The sequence below is a fragment of the Lepidochelys kempii genome, chromosome 11, assembly GCF_965140285.1.
Source record: "Lepidochelys kempii isolate rLepKem1 chromosome 11, rLepKem1.hap1, whole genome shotgun sequence".
In the NCBI taxonomy this organism is placed as follows: Eukaryota; Metazoa; Chordata; order Testudines; family Cheloniidae; genus Lepidochelys; species Lepidochelys kempii.
This window is the reverse complement of record NC_136390.1, coordinates 41317364-41334848: the sequence shown is the minus strand read 5'-3', so window position 1 is coordinate 41334848 and position 17485 is coordinate 41317364. Positions and strand designations below refer to the sequence as shown.

The 17485-nt window shown below is 38.7% G+C and overlaps 1 protein-coding gene across 5 annotated transcripts in view; it reads right to left on the bottom strand.

Moving 5' to 3' along the window:
* RAPGEF4 (Rap guanine nucleotide exchange factor 4) overlaps window positions 1-17485 on the bottom strand; it is a 227678-nt gene that overhangs the window by 31733 nt on the left and 178460 nt on the right. For 4 of the 5 annotated variants that reach the window (XM_073305859.2, XM_073305860.2, XM_073305867.2 and 1 more), the window contains 5 exons: window positions 16190-16268; window positions 6218-6368; window positions 4978-5066; window positions 4408-4438; window positions 4082-4160 (listed from right to left, as the gene is read on the bottom strand). In XM_073305859.2, the coding sequence (XP_073161960.1) occupies window positions 4082-4160; window positions 4408-4438; window positions 4978-5066; window positions 6218-6368; window positions 16190-16268 (429 nt within the window). Of the gene's footprint in view, window positions 1-358; window positions 920-4081; window positions 4161-4407; window positions 4439-4977; window positions 5067-6217; window positions 6369-16189; window positions 16269-17485 lie in introns of those variants that run through there. The other variant, XM_073305869.2, reaches the window with a different exon arrangement.

Sequence of the window (17485 nt, the reverse complement as noted above, 5' to 3'; positions counted from 1 at the left end):
AAGCAATTAAAAAAATTAATCATGATTAATTGTGCTGTTAAACAATAATAGAATAGCATTTATTTAAATATTTTTGGACGTTTTCAAATATACTGATTTCAGTTACAACACAGAATACAAAGTGTACAGTTCTCACTTTATATTTATTTTTTATTACAATATTTCCATTGTAAAAAAAAAAGAAATAATATTTTTCAATTCACCTAATACAAGTACTGTAGTGCAATCTCTTTATCATGGAAGTTGAATTTACAACTGAAGTACAGAACTTAGAACAATGATGTATATGAACTTAGAATTATGTACAAAAAATAACTCAATTCAAAAATAAAACAATGGAAAACTTTAGCGCCTATGAGTCCACTCAATTCTACTTCTTGTTCAGCCAATTGCTCAGACAAACAAGTTTGTTTACATTTGTAGGAGATAATGCTGCCAGTTTCTTGTTTATAATGTCACCTGAAAGTGAGAACAGGCATTTGTGTGGCACTGTTGTAGCCGGCATCGCAAGATATTTATGTGCCAGATGTGCTAAAGATTCATATTACCCTTCATGATTCAATCACCATTCCAGAAGACATGTGTCCATGCTGGTGATGGGTTTTGCTTGATAATAATCCAATTGTGGACCAACACATGTTCATTTTCATCATCTGAGTCAGATGCCACCCGCAGATGGTTGATTTTCTTTTTTGGTGGTTCGGGTTCTGTAGTTTCCACATCAGAGTGTTGCTTTTTTAAGACTTCTGAAAGCATGCTCCACACCTTGTCCCTCTCAGATTTTGGAAGGCACTTCAGATTCTTAAACATTCGGTTGAGTGCTGTAGTTATCTTTAGAAATGTCACATTGGCACCTTTGTCAAATCTTCGGTGAAGGTATTCTTAAAACGAACATGTGCTGGGTCATCATCAGAGACTGCTATAACATGAAATATATGGCAGAATGCATGTAAAACAGAGCAGGAGACATACGATTCTCCCCCAAGGAGTTCCGTCACAATTGTAATTAATGCATAATTTTTTTTAACAAGCATCATCAGCACGGAAGCTTGTCCTCTGGAATGGTGGCCGAAGCATAAAGGGGCATACAAATGTTTAGCATATCTGGCATGTAACTACCTTGCAATGCTGTGAAGGAGGCTAATGCGGGGGAAGAGTGAGGTGTGCAGTTAGCTGGGGGAAAGACAGAATGGGGTCCCTGCTTTTCAATTTTTTGGGGGGGGGAACCCGATCCCACCAAAATTTGAGGAGCCTAGTATCTCCTTATTGTGATTTTCCATGCTGGAAAGGGAGAGGCGGCTGATATTTGGTCAAGGACGTGCAGATCTAAAGGAGGGCAAAAGAAGAGGGAGACCATGTTAATATAGTTTTAGAAGTGAAAAAGCCAAAACCCAGAGCTAGACTGTAATACGGCAGCCATGGCCCCCTGTCCCAGGGCAAAGTGCCCTAAAGCCAGCTTAACCAGCTTCCAGAGGACAGGGGCCTTCAGCTGGCACAGCACTGCCCTGTGGGCTCCTATGCATACAATCAGGAGACCAGTGCCTGAAGCATGGCTGAGAAAAGGCGGCATGGCCAAGATGTCTCTAAGCTCTTCTGATCCTTAGCTGCCGTAATGGCACTTAGGGCCATAAGCAGCTGGTGCAACTTAGTTCAGGCTGTAAATTCTTCTGAGTTGCACCCAGGGGCTGGATTGGTGCAGATACATCCGAGGACTGGGGGGATGCAAGGTGATTTAAGGACACCTTTACACCCATTCTTCCTGAGCAGTGCTAAGTGTGCCTCAGCTGCGGTGTAGGTTCATGCCAAAGGTGCCAGTTAGTGCTGTTCCTGGGGTGCTTTAGCCTATGTAAGTAGACCACTTCTGCTGGAAGTGCAAGATGCACGGCTCCATCATGGAGGAGCCCCACTTTTTACTCTGCACAGTCATTCTTGCCGCTGTGCAGCTATTATAACTGTCCACACATCAGTCTCTGTCTCACTCACACCATTCATGGAATATGAAACAAAACTGAACTACAACACTTACCTGGCAACCGTTTTATTCCATTTTTTATTTTGAAAAAGTAATTTTTGCATTTTGAAATTTCTTATGGAATTCCTTTGCCCATTATCCAAATGAGAGTCCTGGGCAGAGTTGAATATAACACCACAGAGAATGCAAACTACTTCAGACTGAGCATATATAGCAGAGGAGCCATAGGAAAAATATGAAGGGTCATATCCTCAGCTGGGGTAAATTGGGGTAGCTCTATTGACTTCAGTAAGGAGGCAACACAGACAAATGAGATCAAGTTGTTGATCCATTAAGTATGTGATCCTGGCTCCTGCAGTGCCCATTCCTACTTCACAGGAAGGCAACTCCCTTTTATCAATAATGCACCTAGCCAACTGGCAGTGCTGGACATGGGCAGGGGGGAATTCCTTAGCGTTCTCTGTGGCAATCAGCAAATACCTTCAGCCATGAGAATTGATTACTCTAACCTTAGCATTCATAATTATAAATGTCATTACTCATAAATGGATTTTAAGGCCAGAAGGGACCATTTATGATTATATAACTTGACCTCCTGTATGAAACAAGCTACATAATTTCTCCTGGTAATTCCTGCAGCAAATCCAGTCAATTGATGGGCTAGAACACATTTTTTATCCAGTCTTGATTTAAAGGCTCCAAGTGATGGAGAATTGACCATATCCTTTAGTAACCTGTGTCAATAGGTAACTATCCACACTGCTAAAAACTTGTATCTCATTTCCAGTCTGAATATTGCTGACTTCAAATTCCAGCCATTGGATCTTGCTGTGTTTTTGTCTGATAGATTAAATAGTCCTCTAATATCAGCTAACTGCTCCTTGTGTAGGTACTAATAGACCATCATCAAGTCACCTCAAACTTCTCTTCCATAAACTAAATAGATTGAACTCTAAGTTTCTCACTGCAAGGCATGGTTTCCAGACCATGAGTTACTCTTGTAGGTCTTCTCTGAGCCCTCTTCAACTTTTCGGCATCTATTCTAAAGTCTGGATACCAGAACTGGGTACAATGTTTCAGCAGTAGTCTCACTAATGTCATATACAGATCTAGTGCCACCTCCTTAATATTCTTCACCTTATACAGCTAAGGATTATGGCACCCCTTTTTTGCTGTAGCTTCACACTGGGACCTCACATTCACTTGCTTACCAACAACGACGTCCTTTTCAGATCACTGCATTCCAAGGTACAGTCTCCCATTCTATAAATCAATTTTTTGATCCTTGATGTACAAACTTGCATGTGGCTGTATTTTTACTATTATTGTTCATACAGTAATCCAAAGTGTCCCTTGACTGACAGAACAATGCTGGGTTCGAAGCTGGGGCAGCTTTTATTGTGAAGATAAATTTTAACACCCATTTGAAATGTTGACTAACAGCTGGGACAGGATTTATGGGATTTTTAAAATATCTTTGGTTACAATGGGTAAACCACAGAGCCAGGTCTCCAATATGCCTCCACACAGAGGAGCATCTCCAGCCCAAGGTAAAAAGAAGTGAGTAGAGTGAGTAGAGCTGAGGCACTGATGTAAATTTTATCTTCAACGCTGCATGGGAGTCAAACTAAAGACAAAATGGTTCATGCGAGCAAACTAAAGCTTCTATTTAATAGGCCTTCCTGTTATAGGCCAGAGATCCAAAGCCTGCCTCTCCATTCTATTTACACACATTTTATGACAATGTAACTCCAAGGAAATCTACAGAGTTACACCCGTGTGTAACTAGTGGGGAATAAAGCCCCCAATGTCATGTGTGTTACAGGTCACTCATTGCACATGTACTACACACCTACATATTACTAGTGCTGTTTTTTAAACTACTTTGTTTATTAATTATTTTAAAAGAGTGTATTTTTGGGTCTGAGGAAGTTCTATTAAAATCAGTGACTAAGCACCACGTTAGGCGAAGAAATGCAAACATGTTTTTGCCCCAGATTTGTCAATTGTGGATACTTATGTTTATTTTGATCTCTGCCTCAGGAGTGATAAATTTATTACAAATATCAGAAAACAGAGTGCTGCAAACCCCTGTATGCATATACTTACTTTCGTCACTCCCCCTGATCGGCTGGCGTTTTTGTGCTCTGTCATCAGTTGTGTTAAACTGCTGCAAAAGTATTTTGTGCTGCCAGAAACAAACAATCAAAAAACCCCATAATCATAAATGCAAGAAGAAACATGGAGTAGATCTAATTAGACATACTGTATCAAAGATCCAGGTGAGAAAGTAACACAAAGAAACTTGCAGTTTAAGTCTTGAAAATATTTCAATATGTGTTGTTCTAATAAATTGTATGTTACTGAAGAGGAAAGAATGTAAGTCTTAAAGCGAAGCCTTTGTTTTAGAAGATTGCCAAATAAAGTCCATTTACCTTCTTTTGTGGTGCCTTAGTTTCTTCCGAACTATAGAAAGCAGAAAAAGCACACTGTGTCATTAAATATATTTTGGACGATATTCCCTACAATATATCAGTTTAGACGTTGACCACTCTCCAAACTATTGTATTTAGGTATTCATATATGTTTTATATTAAGAAAATAAAGAAAGATTATCATAGTCTAAACTAGGATTGGGCAAATATTGCAAAAATTGTACACAAATATTAATTTGCAATTTTGTTCATAGCTTCATAGAATTTAAGGCCACATGGAACAATTAGATCATCTAGGCTGATCTCTTTGCTTCAGTGGAATTTACAATTCCTTTCATATTCTTTGTGTGAACGTTTGTGAGTGAATTTGGTATTCACAAGAATGTTCATAGAGAGAGAAAGTGTCACATATGCTTGTCTGAACATGCATGCATGGAAGCATTTTTCTTTTATAGCAGCCATCTTGAAAGCTTCCCATGGACTTGGGGAACATTTTCCAGCCAGCTCTAAGACAGACATTTTTCACTGGGTATTTAGTTGTAAAATGAACCAAAAAAGGGAAGACCTTACATTTGTTTTACAGTCTTCTCTAGCTCTGAGAGTTGCTCTTTCAGTGCTGTAATAATTCTTGCATCATCTGATACAGATACATAAAATTCCTGTAAATGATACAGAACAGTCTTTGAACAATGACACAATAGACGAGTTGTACCTAAAAGGATAAAGGATTAGTGAGCTTACATATGCTAGTTTACTGATTACTAAGAGTAAGACCCAGTTTAGTGAATAAGGGAACAATAAGATGCCCCACAACACTCAAATTCTGGCCTATTCCTGTATCCCTTCTATTTGTGTTTTAAATTAAAACTGCACAAACAGGAAGGAAGCATAATGGTAAAAATGTGAGACAGATGTGGAAGTGCTTTTTCTCGTTAAGCACTGCACTGCCATACTCCACATTTTTAGAAGATCACAGAGAAAGATTATGGAATTCATTATTTTTTCACAAATAATGTGGTAACATAGGTAATTTTATACATAATGCAATGGAACACTGTTACAGTTAGGTCATTTTGTTTTAAAGGAGCAATCTCACTTTTGTTGTTGTTGTTGTTATTCCTTATATGACACTCCAAATGTACTGTGCACTGCAGAGCAAAAACAAAGGCATGGTACCTGCCCCCAAAGAGTTTACAATCTTCATAACAATTGACACTGTTATGGGTCAAATGCTGTAGCTGGGCCGTGTGTATGGGAGATAGGCAGGGACCTTGGAGGCAAGGACTCCAGTCTACAGCAGCCAGTGTGGCTGCAGGGCAGCCTCAGTTGGGGACAGAGTGGTCTTTGGCGTCACATCGTGACAGATCCTCTAGCCCCTCCCTGGCACAACACAACAAGATTCAAACAAACCATCTACATGACAGGGTTTAGGAAGACCTTTGTGGCATGCAGAGGGTCTATTCTCCCTTGGCAAAATCCTGCCTCTCACCACTGCACAGCAGAACTACAATGGTTCCGCTGTTGTCAGAGCCCTCTTCACTGCGCAACAGAGCATCTTACAAATACCCACACGGCAAGGATTTGTACCTGCTGGCTCTGTAAGTGTTGTGCATTAAAATAAAAACCAATCATGTGTGTACTCTGCAGCCAAAACTGAGAAAGAAAACACAAAGAGAGCTTTGCACTTTAAAATGATCTATGGCATCTACATACTTGTCAACAGAATTCTAAAGGTTGTGAAGTGGACTGATGCAAACCCTCTTCGGTAGCTGCTCTTCAGTATAATGATACAATAGCAATCCCACTGTACCTCCAGAAAGGCTACTGCTGCTTCATCCTCTTGCAGCAGATCTCCATACGAAGCAGCCCACTGTAGAACCAGTCGGAGGACTCGCCTTTTATTATTAAGTGCATAATCCATTTTCTCCTGCTCTGAACCTTGGGAAGGCTGGGCATGGTAAGTGCCAAGGTGTCAAGGAAAATATTTACTAGTTAAAATATCCAATACAGTAAGAACTGAGGAAACGATTATTTTCAGGGGCTTTCCAGCAGGAATTTCATGATCAGTGAGGTTGGAGGGTCAGATTTACAGACCGTTTTTGTTTCTTACCATATTGTAAAGATATAGTGAAGCCTCTCAGTAGCACTGTTCATGAAACAACAGAGGGCATTTTCTAAGGAATGTATCAAGAATCACAATCAGACTGCTTGTCACAGCTTTATAATGGAGCAAGAGAGATGACACTTAAGAGCCAGGGAAAAGATGGTGAATCATTTCATCTAAAGAGAACATTCAGTCCTGTTCTTTTGGTAGAATAAGAAGGAATCATGGAAATAAAAGAATAAAAACTTTCCCCCCCCTTTTTGGTTACAAATTATTTCAGCTTCTATTTGCAAGAGATTTTACCACCTGTTTACATGCAGTAAATCTTTGGTATTATTACTCTTATTTCTAATTTTATTACAGTATTCCCAGGAGTCCCAGCTGAGTTGGAGCCCCTTGTGCTAGATGCTATACAGACATCTGTTGAAAGATAGTCCTTTCTCTGAAGAGTTTACGATCAAAACCCCAGACAAAGGGTAGAAGAAAGGAAAAATGCCCATTTTATAGATGAGGAACTGAGGCATAGAGGAATTAACTGATTTGGCTACAGTTATTCAGGAAGTCTCGACTCTGCCACATAACTTAGCTGCGTATCATATCCTGTGCACAGCACGTTGTGACATGCACTTAACACCATAAACAATAAAATATAAAGCTACATATTTAACAAAGGGTGGCTTTACTTTTTTAAATTTTTAATTGCAAAAACATGGAAATTAGATGCAAAAACTTTTTTTGGAAAGGAAAAAAATGTAGAAAAACATAAACAAACTGCACCAAAGCACAGTTCCTGTGTGCACATGTCTTGTAAGTATCACAGAGGACAGCAAACCTCTGAAGTGCTCACTCCTGTACCTACAACTGTAATATAAAGAACGCTGGGCTTGTTTAAAAGACTGCACTGATGCCTCTACAAATCTATGGGGAGCAGACTAGAGAGCATGGATTGGCCTGTGGACCCTCTCCCCAACCAGAGGGAGGAAGGTTCAAGAGATTTACTGAATCACGATTTTATTTTAGTAACATTAAGCCAATGCACCTCTGGTGTACCTCCACGGTAATGAGCAGATATCCAATGGGGAGAATTGGGCCCACTCAGACTAGGTATAGGAAAACATTTTTTTTAAATATTGTATTGAGTCATATCATGCAGGATTAGATCAAATAACGCAAATGTAAAGTGCAATATGTAATGGTATATAATTTGTGTACGCTGTAAATTCAATTGGCCTGAATGTTATTTAAAGGTTTCATTCAGCTTGACCTTAATCTCAGGCTGCTTAGCCACATAAGGGGCCTTATACATAAATAAATAAATAAATAAATAGAAAGCACGTCCATGGAATTTATAAACAGAAAAAGCTCCCTTTTCAGGTTGGAAGTTTGGGGCCAGGGAAGCTTTATTTCAATTTGCAGAAGGGAAAAAAAGGGGGGTGGGGAGGAGGCAGTGAAGCTATCTACATGGTCTCACAGAATCTTATTAGAAGAGTCTGTCTCAGAATCACTACAAAGCAAAACAAATTTCACATATAATAAATACAGAGAGGTCTACTTTTCCATACCTTACGGGAGAGACCAACAGGACTTTGCTTGCCTCCTGGTTTATTACCTCTAGGAAAGGCAGGATTTATACAGTCTCCTTATATCCCAGCAGGCCTTCCCTCATGCTCGCACTACTATCCTGCCCTAAGGATTACATTTCCAAGCCTGTGGTGCTCTCCTGGTTCTGACAGACACACAGGCAGGACCCACCAAGAACCAACTTGATCTCTCACCACTGAAGGGAGAGGGAAGTTCCAGCCCACCTCTGATTATACAAATCTGGGCACTAAAACCAAAAGCATCATCATCAGCCCACATGGCTTTCCCAAGACTTCTTCCTCTCCGTCAGTGACCTCATTTCTTGTCCCAACCGTCCTTTGTTGAAAACCTGGCATGGGGTAGTACTGGTCTCATAAATCTTAAATTGCCTGTACACCCCATTATAATCCTTCTGCTGACATTAATTCAGGTCTGATCCTGCTATGGTTGCCAACTTCGTAATATTTAAAAACTGGACACTCCAGCAAGTTCCAGAACCTTCCCTTCCTCCCAAGGACCTGCCCCTGCCCCACTCCTTCCTCCTAGGACTCACCCATGCCCAGAGGCCCCACTCCTGTCCTGCCCCTTCCTCCTGAGGCCCTGTCCCTGTTTGTTTCTCTTTCCCTCTCCCTCCATCGCTCACTGCTTTTCCCTTCTTCCCCCCTCCCTGCATGGGTCAGGAGAGACTTGCCTGCAGAACCGGGGCTAGGAGCTGCAGCCACCTAATGCAGGTAGGAGGTGGCCCTGGCTAAGTGGGGGCCTGCAATGCCATGATGATGACTTGGCGCCTCCCCACTTCCCTCTCCCGCAGTAACCGGACTTTGGGAGTCTGCTCAGTATATCTGACTGGACAGTCAGGTTCCTTTTCAACTGGACCCCTGGCCCTCCTAGATCCTGCTCCTGTTGAACTGAATAGGAATTTCATCATTGTCTTCAGTGGGAGCAGGATCAGGATTTGCCTTGCCTCTCGTTGATTTTAGGTTAATAGTATAAATTGTGGGAGGAAAAATTGCTCCCAATAAACGGATGTTTGTGTGTGAATTAGGGAGAGAATGATTGTGGTGATAACTTGGAGTTGCCTTCCTTGGAAGAATTTTTGGCCATGGCCTCCCCCATATATGATAGCTTTGATATGAATCTGGACATAGTGAACTTTAAGAATTCATTTATTTCCATTGTTTCAGCCAAACCAAAGACTGGGGTTCATTCAGGACACTGTTTCAAGAGTTCACCCAGGAGACTTCAAACTCTTCATTAGAAATCAAAAGGTCTATATTTCAATCTTTTCATTTGAAAATGACACCAAGGGCTCTTGGTTTTTTTTCACAATAAAGCATTATATAAATAAAGCATTAATTGGAAAAAAGACGGGCTTATGAACATGGAATTTTCTAATATCCCTCTGACCAAAAATACCCATAGAGATTAGACATTTCACTAGGATTATTCGGACAGTTATATGACTGCTAAGCTTTTGAGTATGAACAGAGATCTGCATTCTAACTTAGTTTAGAATGGATTTAACATGACTAGGGAAACAACATGTCAACCTATTTATGCGAGTGCTAAGTCCGAGGATCACAGGAAGTAAATAATATATTGCAGGCTATGCAGTCTAATGTTTCAGGCAGCAAATTTAACATTCCACTGAGTCATTTTCCTCATGCTGTTTCTACCTTTCAAACACTTATTATTTCATATATTTTTACCTACTTATTAACTGACTCACCACAGGCAACAATAATTTTTACTGCTCATTTGCTTATTTTTAATTTGGCTCACAATGGCTCCTTTATTAATTTATTAATGTTATCATGGTGCAAGTTAGTGAAAACCTCCTAATTCTACATGTTGTAGATGCATTACAGTTTGCAGTCAGAAACACAATATTATGTATTTTCGCAGTAAGTAAGTGTCAGATATGTAGTTAATTGTGAAACATGAATTAACACCAACATGGTTAAAGCTCTGTACTTAGATCTCAGTTATGTTGACATAAGATATCATTGCTAGGAAGCAGTAGCAAGTTTTGAGTCTGTTCTTCCATCTATACAATCAAAATTTAACTACACTAATAACTAATAATTGTGTAAAGCCAATGTGCATCACTGTGATGGAGTGTAAATTCTTGTTGATCTGATGGTAAATAAAGTTAACAAAACATACCATGTATTTTCTGTAGCTGCCCAATGTAAGTATAAAGGTCTTATGGCTAAACTGTTGTTGTGTTTACATGAGACACAGTTTTGATTGGATGATTACAGCTACTTTACACTTTTCATTGGAGGCTCAGAATCAGGTGAAATCAAAAACACCACCCTCCAGGCTCGTGAGTTCACAACAATTTATCTGTGCAGTGAAGAGCAAACTCTAAACAATCTGCTGAAAACTATGTCACTAAGTTGTTGGTAAAGCCGGTAAAGTGCTTCAGGCGCGGAAGTCAGTGAAGCTGTTGACACTGGTGTAATATTCGAAACAAGATCCCTACATCATGATCACATTCTGGATGGAAGATTTTGTGAGAGTTTTTGAGAAGAGAGAGTTGAGAAATGAAGAGAGAGAAACAAACATGACTGGCCCCAACATAGAACTTCTAAAAGCTGTGTGTTTTCCTGAAGATTTTGTATTCAATTCATATTAAAAATGGTCCAAACCAAACTGCAATTATGAACAAATCCTGACTTTGGGATACCTGGACCTTAATGTTTGTGGCTTGAGCCCATTTCCTACATATATAACGTTTGTTTACTTGTCTGTGTGTATTAATATACATATATTTTGGTACCCATGTACAAACACACACACACACGCGCGGATGCGAAAGAGAAACGGACTAGTGTTATTGGGTACTGTTTGGGAAGCTGCTGTTTTCTGGCTGGGAAGGTAGGCTCAACTTTCAGCCCTTCCCGGGTTCTGCACATTCACAACCTGTAGGCCTCCCTGCTTTTACTGAGTGGCAACTCTCAGGGATTCACACTTTGAGTCTTCTGGATTTCCAGAAGTTTTATTGGCATCCCCAAGGACCCTATTTAGCCACATGATCTGCCTGTCACATGACTTTGCTAATTTTTTCCACCTGGGGAGGCAACCTAAGTGTGTCATGGATGGAGCTGTCCCGCCTCTCCTTAGAGAACCAGTCACCTGTTACATTCCCAGTCAGTTGACTTGTTTTCCACAGATTAAAGTCTTTGGATAAAGTGTGAATCCTTCATTATCTCAAACTCCTTCAGAACTGAATGAGGTATGAGATATTGATCAATGTTTGTTTCATTTTTTCTTAGGTGCATGATATTGATAATATGGTAATTTGTTCCAGCTTAATGCTGTACAGTGCAAGTTTTAGTTTCCTTTTTGTTTATTCAGATACAATTTAGAATTCCTCACAATGCTTATTAAAATTTGCTGTAGATTATTATTATTGTTTATATTATGGCGGCTAGATGATTCAATCAGAGCGGAAGCTCTATTCTGTTAGGCACACTATAGACATATAGTAAAAGAGAGTCCCCTGCCCCAAAGAGCTATAACAATCTGAGTTAGAGAAGATGCAACAAGTGGGTTAATGGAGTGATGGTGAGCAATATCCACCGGTGTAGTAAGACGATCGGTCACAATTATGTATAATAATGCAGATTTTTGGTTAATTCTCAATTAGTGGGTTCAGGGATGGTGAACTTCATTTTCTCCGTGTAGTAATAATACCAGTGTTGCTGAGAGCAATATCTGCAAGGAGAAAGTTCACATTGTGGGGGGAGACCTCAATATTGATGCAAAATGTACAGCAATAAAATTAGTGTACTAATTTTATTTTAAGTCATGACAAACTTGTTTGCATCTGTAATGAATATTAAGATACAGCAATAAGAATGTCATAACCAAGATGCCTGACTTAGCTAATTATGTGACAAAATGTTAAAAGATAATCAAAGAAATTCCAAAAGATTTCTGCTTCTAGCTCCCAAGGACAAGCAAACATCAAGCAGACAAACCATGTCAATTCTTTTAGGAAGAAACTTGATTGTGAAAGGAATGCAGGATTGTGTTACCAAAGCAAGCAATAAATCTACAGGTAAAGTGAGCCTATATCAACCCCGAATCCCCACTTTTCAAAGAAAAATCTGAGTTTTAACCCACACAAAGAATTCTAGAAATATCCCAATTGAAAATGATTTCTTTTGTAAACACATTAGAGTCTTCATTCATTCTTAAATGGTGTGAAATGTTTTACAGAAGAAACTGGTTACTTCAAACTGAAGTTTCCACTTAAAGGTGAAAACCTTTGTTGTTTCTCAAATACTTAAGGTTGCATAAGCTTCTTTTAATATGTATATTTGCAAATATTTTGTATCTAAATGCAATAACTGCCTGATATCATAATAATTGCCTGATATCATTGTTATATGACTAGTAAGATGTTTCATCTACTAATATAGTAAGGTCATTTGATGCCAGACTAATTACTAATGTAAGAAGCCATTTAACCATAGAATATTTACATTAATGGGGAAATAATTAATGAATTACTGGCAGTACACTATCAAACCCTCACTCAATGCAGGAAGACAAGAAAATTATCATTCCAAAAATTGCCATGTGGAGTCAGCAACTTCGGGTAATGACTTTCCAAGAGTTATTTAATTTTGAAAGATTATTTTGAGAACTGAAAGCTCTTATATAAAGAACAGGAGTGTTTGGACTTTTGGAAAACAGAGTCTCATTTCCTGTCAAACTCTAATAAAAGTTTTAATAAACTCATAAAATGTTATAAGTTAAAAGAAAGAGTTAAAACTAAATGTAAAAGTTATCTGGATCTTTCCTGCCACAAGAAGAACAAAGGCAATTAAAGAAATGTTGCTTATTCATTAAACAGACTGCGTATTCAGGAGCTGGAACTGTCACATAAGCCAACCGCCAAGGCACAGAACCAATGAAAGAGTGGCAGCAACCAACCTGAATCTAAACTACCCCATTTGTCCCCACATGCTGTCTTATCTGAATTGTTACTGTAACTGAGTCATTTGGAAAAGTAAAGTAAAGTGATTAAAACTGATGACCAGAATTACATGAGAAATGTCCACACTTGTCACAGAGGAAATACAGAGTACAAACACTCATGAAATGTGTTTCTGCCCTTCCTGGCTTCATTGTTTAGCATCATTAAATTTAACTGAAAAAGCAATGTTCTGGCAAGAACTTCAGTCACCTTCTGAAAGTAGAAAAGGAGTACTTGTGGCACCTTAGAGACTAACCAATTTATCTGAGCATAAGCTTTCGTGAGCTACAGCTCACTTCATCACAGTATGCATACGATGAAGTGAGCTGTAGCTCACGAAAGCTCATGCTCAAATAAATTGGTTAGTCTCTAAGGTGCCACAAGTACTCCTTTTCTTTTTGCGAATACAGACTAACACGGCTGTTACTCTGAAACCTTCTGAAAATACAGTCAGATAAACCCTCTGCTACTTGTAATTAATATTCTCAGAATAAAATAATTATAACAAAGTGATTGCCATTAAAACAATCAACATTTGTCTACAGTTAACATACAACCACAGCTATTTCCTATTCCATGTATGGAGAAAACTGGCATTACAGATACCACTGTGTGGTAACATGGACAATGCTGACAATTTTAACAGCGACCACTCACCTACTCTAGGGATACTTTTGTTCTGATGTTTTAATTATTCTGCTTTCATTTTGCACAAAAAAGGAACTGCTGGCTGAAGCAACCACTGACTTTCATCTACTCCAGGTGCCTTAAGAGTTCAGCTATCATGCCAAAGGGATTGTTTTAACTTATAGGCACCTAATGTCTCTCAGTGGAATTCAGCCTGCGGGATAGGAAATCTCTAGCAGGAAAGACAGAGTTTTCAGGCTCTTTATTTCACCATAGTATGAGTATGTACTGTGACACTATGCGCCCCATATTCACTATAATGATATGATTATATGGTTATAATATAATTATGACAGGTTTCAGAGTAGCAGCCGTGTTAGTCTGTATTCGCAAAAAGAAAAGGAGTACTTGTGGCACCTTAGAGACTAACAAATTTATTTTAGCATAAGCTTTCGTGAATGCATCCAATGAAGTGAGCTGTAGCTCACGAAAGCTTATGCTCAAATAAATTTGTTAGTCTCTAAGGTGACACAAGTACTCCTTTTCTTTTTGCGAATATAATTATGATGCATCTTGTACAAAATATGTCATGTGAGGTTTCAATGGAAAAGTTATGGTTTGCTGAATATGATTATCCTATTTGTATGCATGTATCATTTTTGTATCTGGAGTTATGAATATTGACTATGCATCTGTATTTCAAATGTGTTTGCTCCTGGCTAACTCCCATAGGTCAGTTTACATCCAGTCTAGCCAGCACATTGTGAAAGGAATATCCAAGGTAATGGGCCATCAATGAAAACAATGGGACCTGGAAAAAGCTTATCCTCACCTGTGGACGCTTCAGTCAGCATATGGATAATAGCTGCCATGACTTACTGAAGCATGCAAGAGCATGTGACTAGATCAGGTGATACTGAATTCCATTTTAGCGCCTCTAGTTTTCCACAAACTATGTTGGGGGCTTGGCTTGAAACAAAGAAGTTCCCTCCATATGGAAAAAACTATAAGAGGGGGAAGTGACATCACCACTGGGCCTCACTCCCTACAACACAAACTCTGGAAACACCTTAGGAATAAAGACTGAACTGAGCAAGGTGGGGTCCCAGGTGGGAAAAAAGGAAACCTGCCTGTATATGAAAGTTTGTTGGACTGTTTGTACTATCTAACAGGATGAGACATGGCTTGATTCAAATCCTATCCAGTTTAGAGAATTTAGATTGAATTTTTGTTTATTTCCTTGGTAATCTGCATGCTATTACTTATAAACACTTAAAATCTATCTTTCTGTAGTTAATAAATTTGTTTTATATTTTTTACCTAAAACAATGTGTTGTTTGAATTGTAAAGGGAAATCTGCGCAGGAATGGGGGCTGGTCCATTGTCCTCTCCACATCCAGGGAGGGGCGGACTGCGTAATCTTCTTTACTGGTCAGGCTTTTGACCAGGGTAAGACGGTGCAGCTCTGGGGTCCTAGGCTGTGGAGCTGGGGCAGGGGGAGCAGTGCTGGCTGTAGCCTCTCTATTGTTAGTTCATGAGGGGCTGAGGAGAAGCACTCACATAACTACAGGTGGGTGTATCCTTGTCTGTGTCAGTGTGTGTGTGACTGCAAGTCCTGGAGAGGATTGTAGATTGTCACAGCATCAGTGTGAGAGGGAGTCCAGGCTGGGGAGTCAGAGAGCTCAGTGGTAGCCCAGTTCCAAGTTGCATCACAGGGGGGGGACCCTCACATGTACCACTTGCTGGCAGCTTAAACATACATGGGTAGGCTTGGCAAAAAAAACCGTTTTAAATAATTTTGACAGGTAATATCAATGTTTATTTTAAACATTTATTTATTTATCAATTTTTATTTATTTAATAATGTTTATTTTAAGCATTTATTTATTTATCAATGTTTATTTATTTAACAATGTTTATTTTAAGCATTTATTTTTATCAATTTAAATGTTCACATTTGAGAAAATTATGGGTTTTAAGCATTTTAAATATTTTTTGTCTATTTAAATCATCACAGTTGCAAGAAATTATGGGGCTTGTGTCAGGCAATGGTGAGGGGGCAGACAATTATTTAATGACTGCAGATATTGAGATTCAAAAACTTAAAGCTTTATATCCATTAAAACACAAATTATCAACATCACATGTCAAAACCTACAAAGTAAATATCCTTAAATCAAACTCTTACATTCTTAAGCAGCATTTAATGTTGATTACTATCGATGGAAATATTTTTTGTTGGTTTGTGTGTGTACAGTGAAATCTACATTACCAATGTTTACCAATAAAAATCTAATCCTTCCAAGCCTAATTATGAGTATTCTGTCATTCACACACTGGGAGGTAGGCCATAAAAGTGAGGCTCCATTAAACTTTACTTGTCTTTGGAGAGCTATGAGTTTTTCAGAATGTATCTGTCTCTTTTCTAATAGGAATGATCTTAAAAGAAATGTAAAATTTTCATCACAAAAGGATATTGTGCCATCAAGGCTGGGCAAAGCTGACTATTTGGCATAAAAACACAGTGCATCATAACAAAATCATTTAAAACAGAATCTGTGAAGAGAAAAACAAATAAAGCAGAAAGTTAAGTTCTTGCAAACAACTCAGGGTTCATAACAATGATGCTTCTTTCAGTTAAAGATCTCATTGACTTCCTGAAGACTGTGAAGAGGTCAGCAGTTGACTCGGTTTTGTATTTTTTGGGTACAGTATTAAATTTGAGTACAGAGAATCTATGTATTTATCATGAAATAATGATTTATTTGCCTTCTTGGAATTGATTCTGCTGTTGTTATACTTCTAGATTTGATAGGTGCCTTGCTTTAGTAGATGTACTACTACACAGTCTGCATCAAATGAATCCTTGCCATGAAATACTGCACTAAGGTTCTGATTCAGCAAGGTACGTTAGCATGTGCCTTATTTTAAGCATACATTTATATCCATTTGACTTCAATGGGCTTATAATAAATACTTCAGAAGAAGGCATCCCACACATCACAATACTCCCGTACAACAGTAAAATATTTGGGCATAATTCTCATGTACACTAAGATCGTCAGTGTAATGAGAATGAGGCACTCTACATCTTGGTACCTAGGAAGCACCTATCAATGTATCAGCATAACAATTCCAAATAGAATACTAAGATGGGGAAGAATTCCTTGCTGACTCCAGTTGGCATCAGCAAAAGACTAGAAATAAGTAGATTGATAGTCAAAGATCTAATTTATATTTTGATTCAAATCAATTCACAATTATGAAATTTGAATTAAACATAGAAAACAGATGTATAATGAGATTAATAATACAAATATAACATTTTTAGATTGGAAAGAAATGAAGGTCTAACTATACCATGCACTACATTCTGGCAACTGAAGAGATACCTCTTCCCTCCCAATGAGATGTTAGTGGGGTTGCACTGGTGTAAATGAGGGCATCTTTTACCCCTTGGACTTGTGATGATGTATAAGCTGGACTGATCTGGATTGGCTTTCAGAGCCCAGCATAAATCTGAGGGTGGGCAGTTTGTTTTAATTGTAAACGAAGCAAATTTTATATGGAATCAGTGAAGCACAATAAACCCATTACCCCGGGGAGCCATTTTATAGAGCCACTTTTTATAGTGCAACAACAATTTAAGATCTTGTAATGGAGGGCTATCAAGGAAAACATGGCGTGACAGCTGTGCTATCCATACTGTACCATTGCTTCCACTCTTTATATAATTTAGCATCTGGAAGTGTCTCTCTGTTCGAAGTATATAA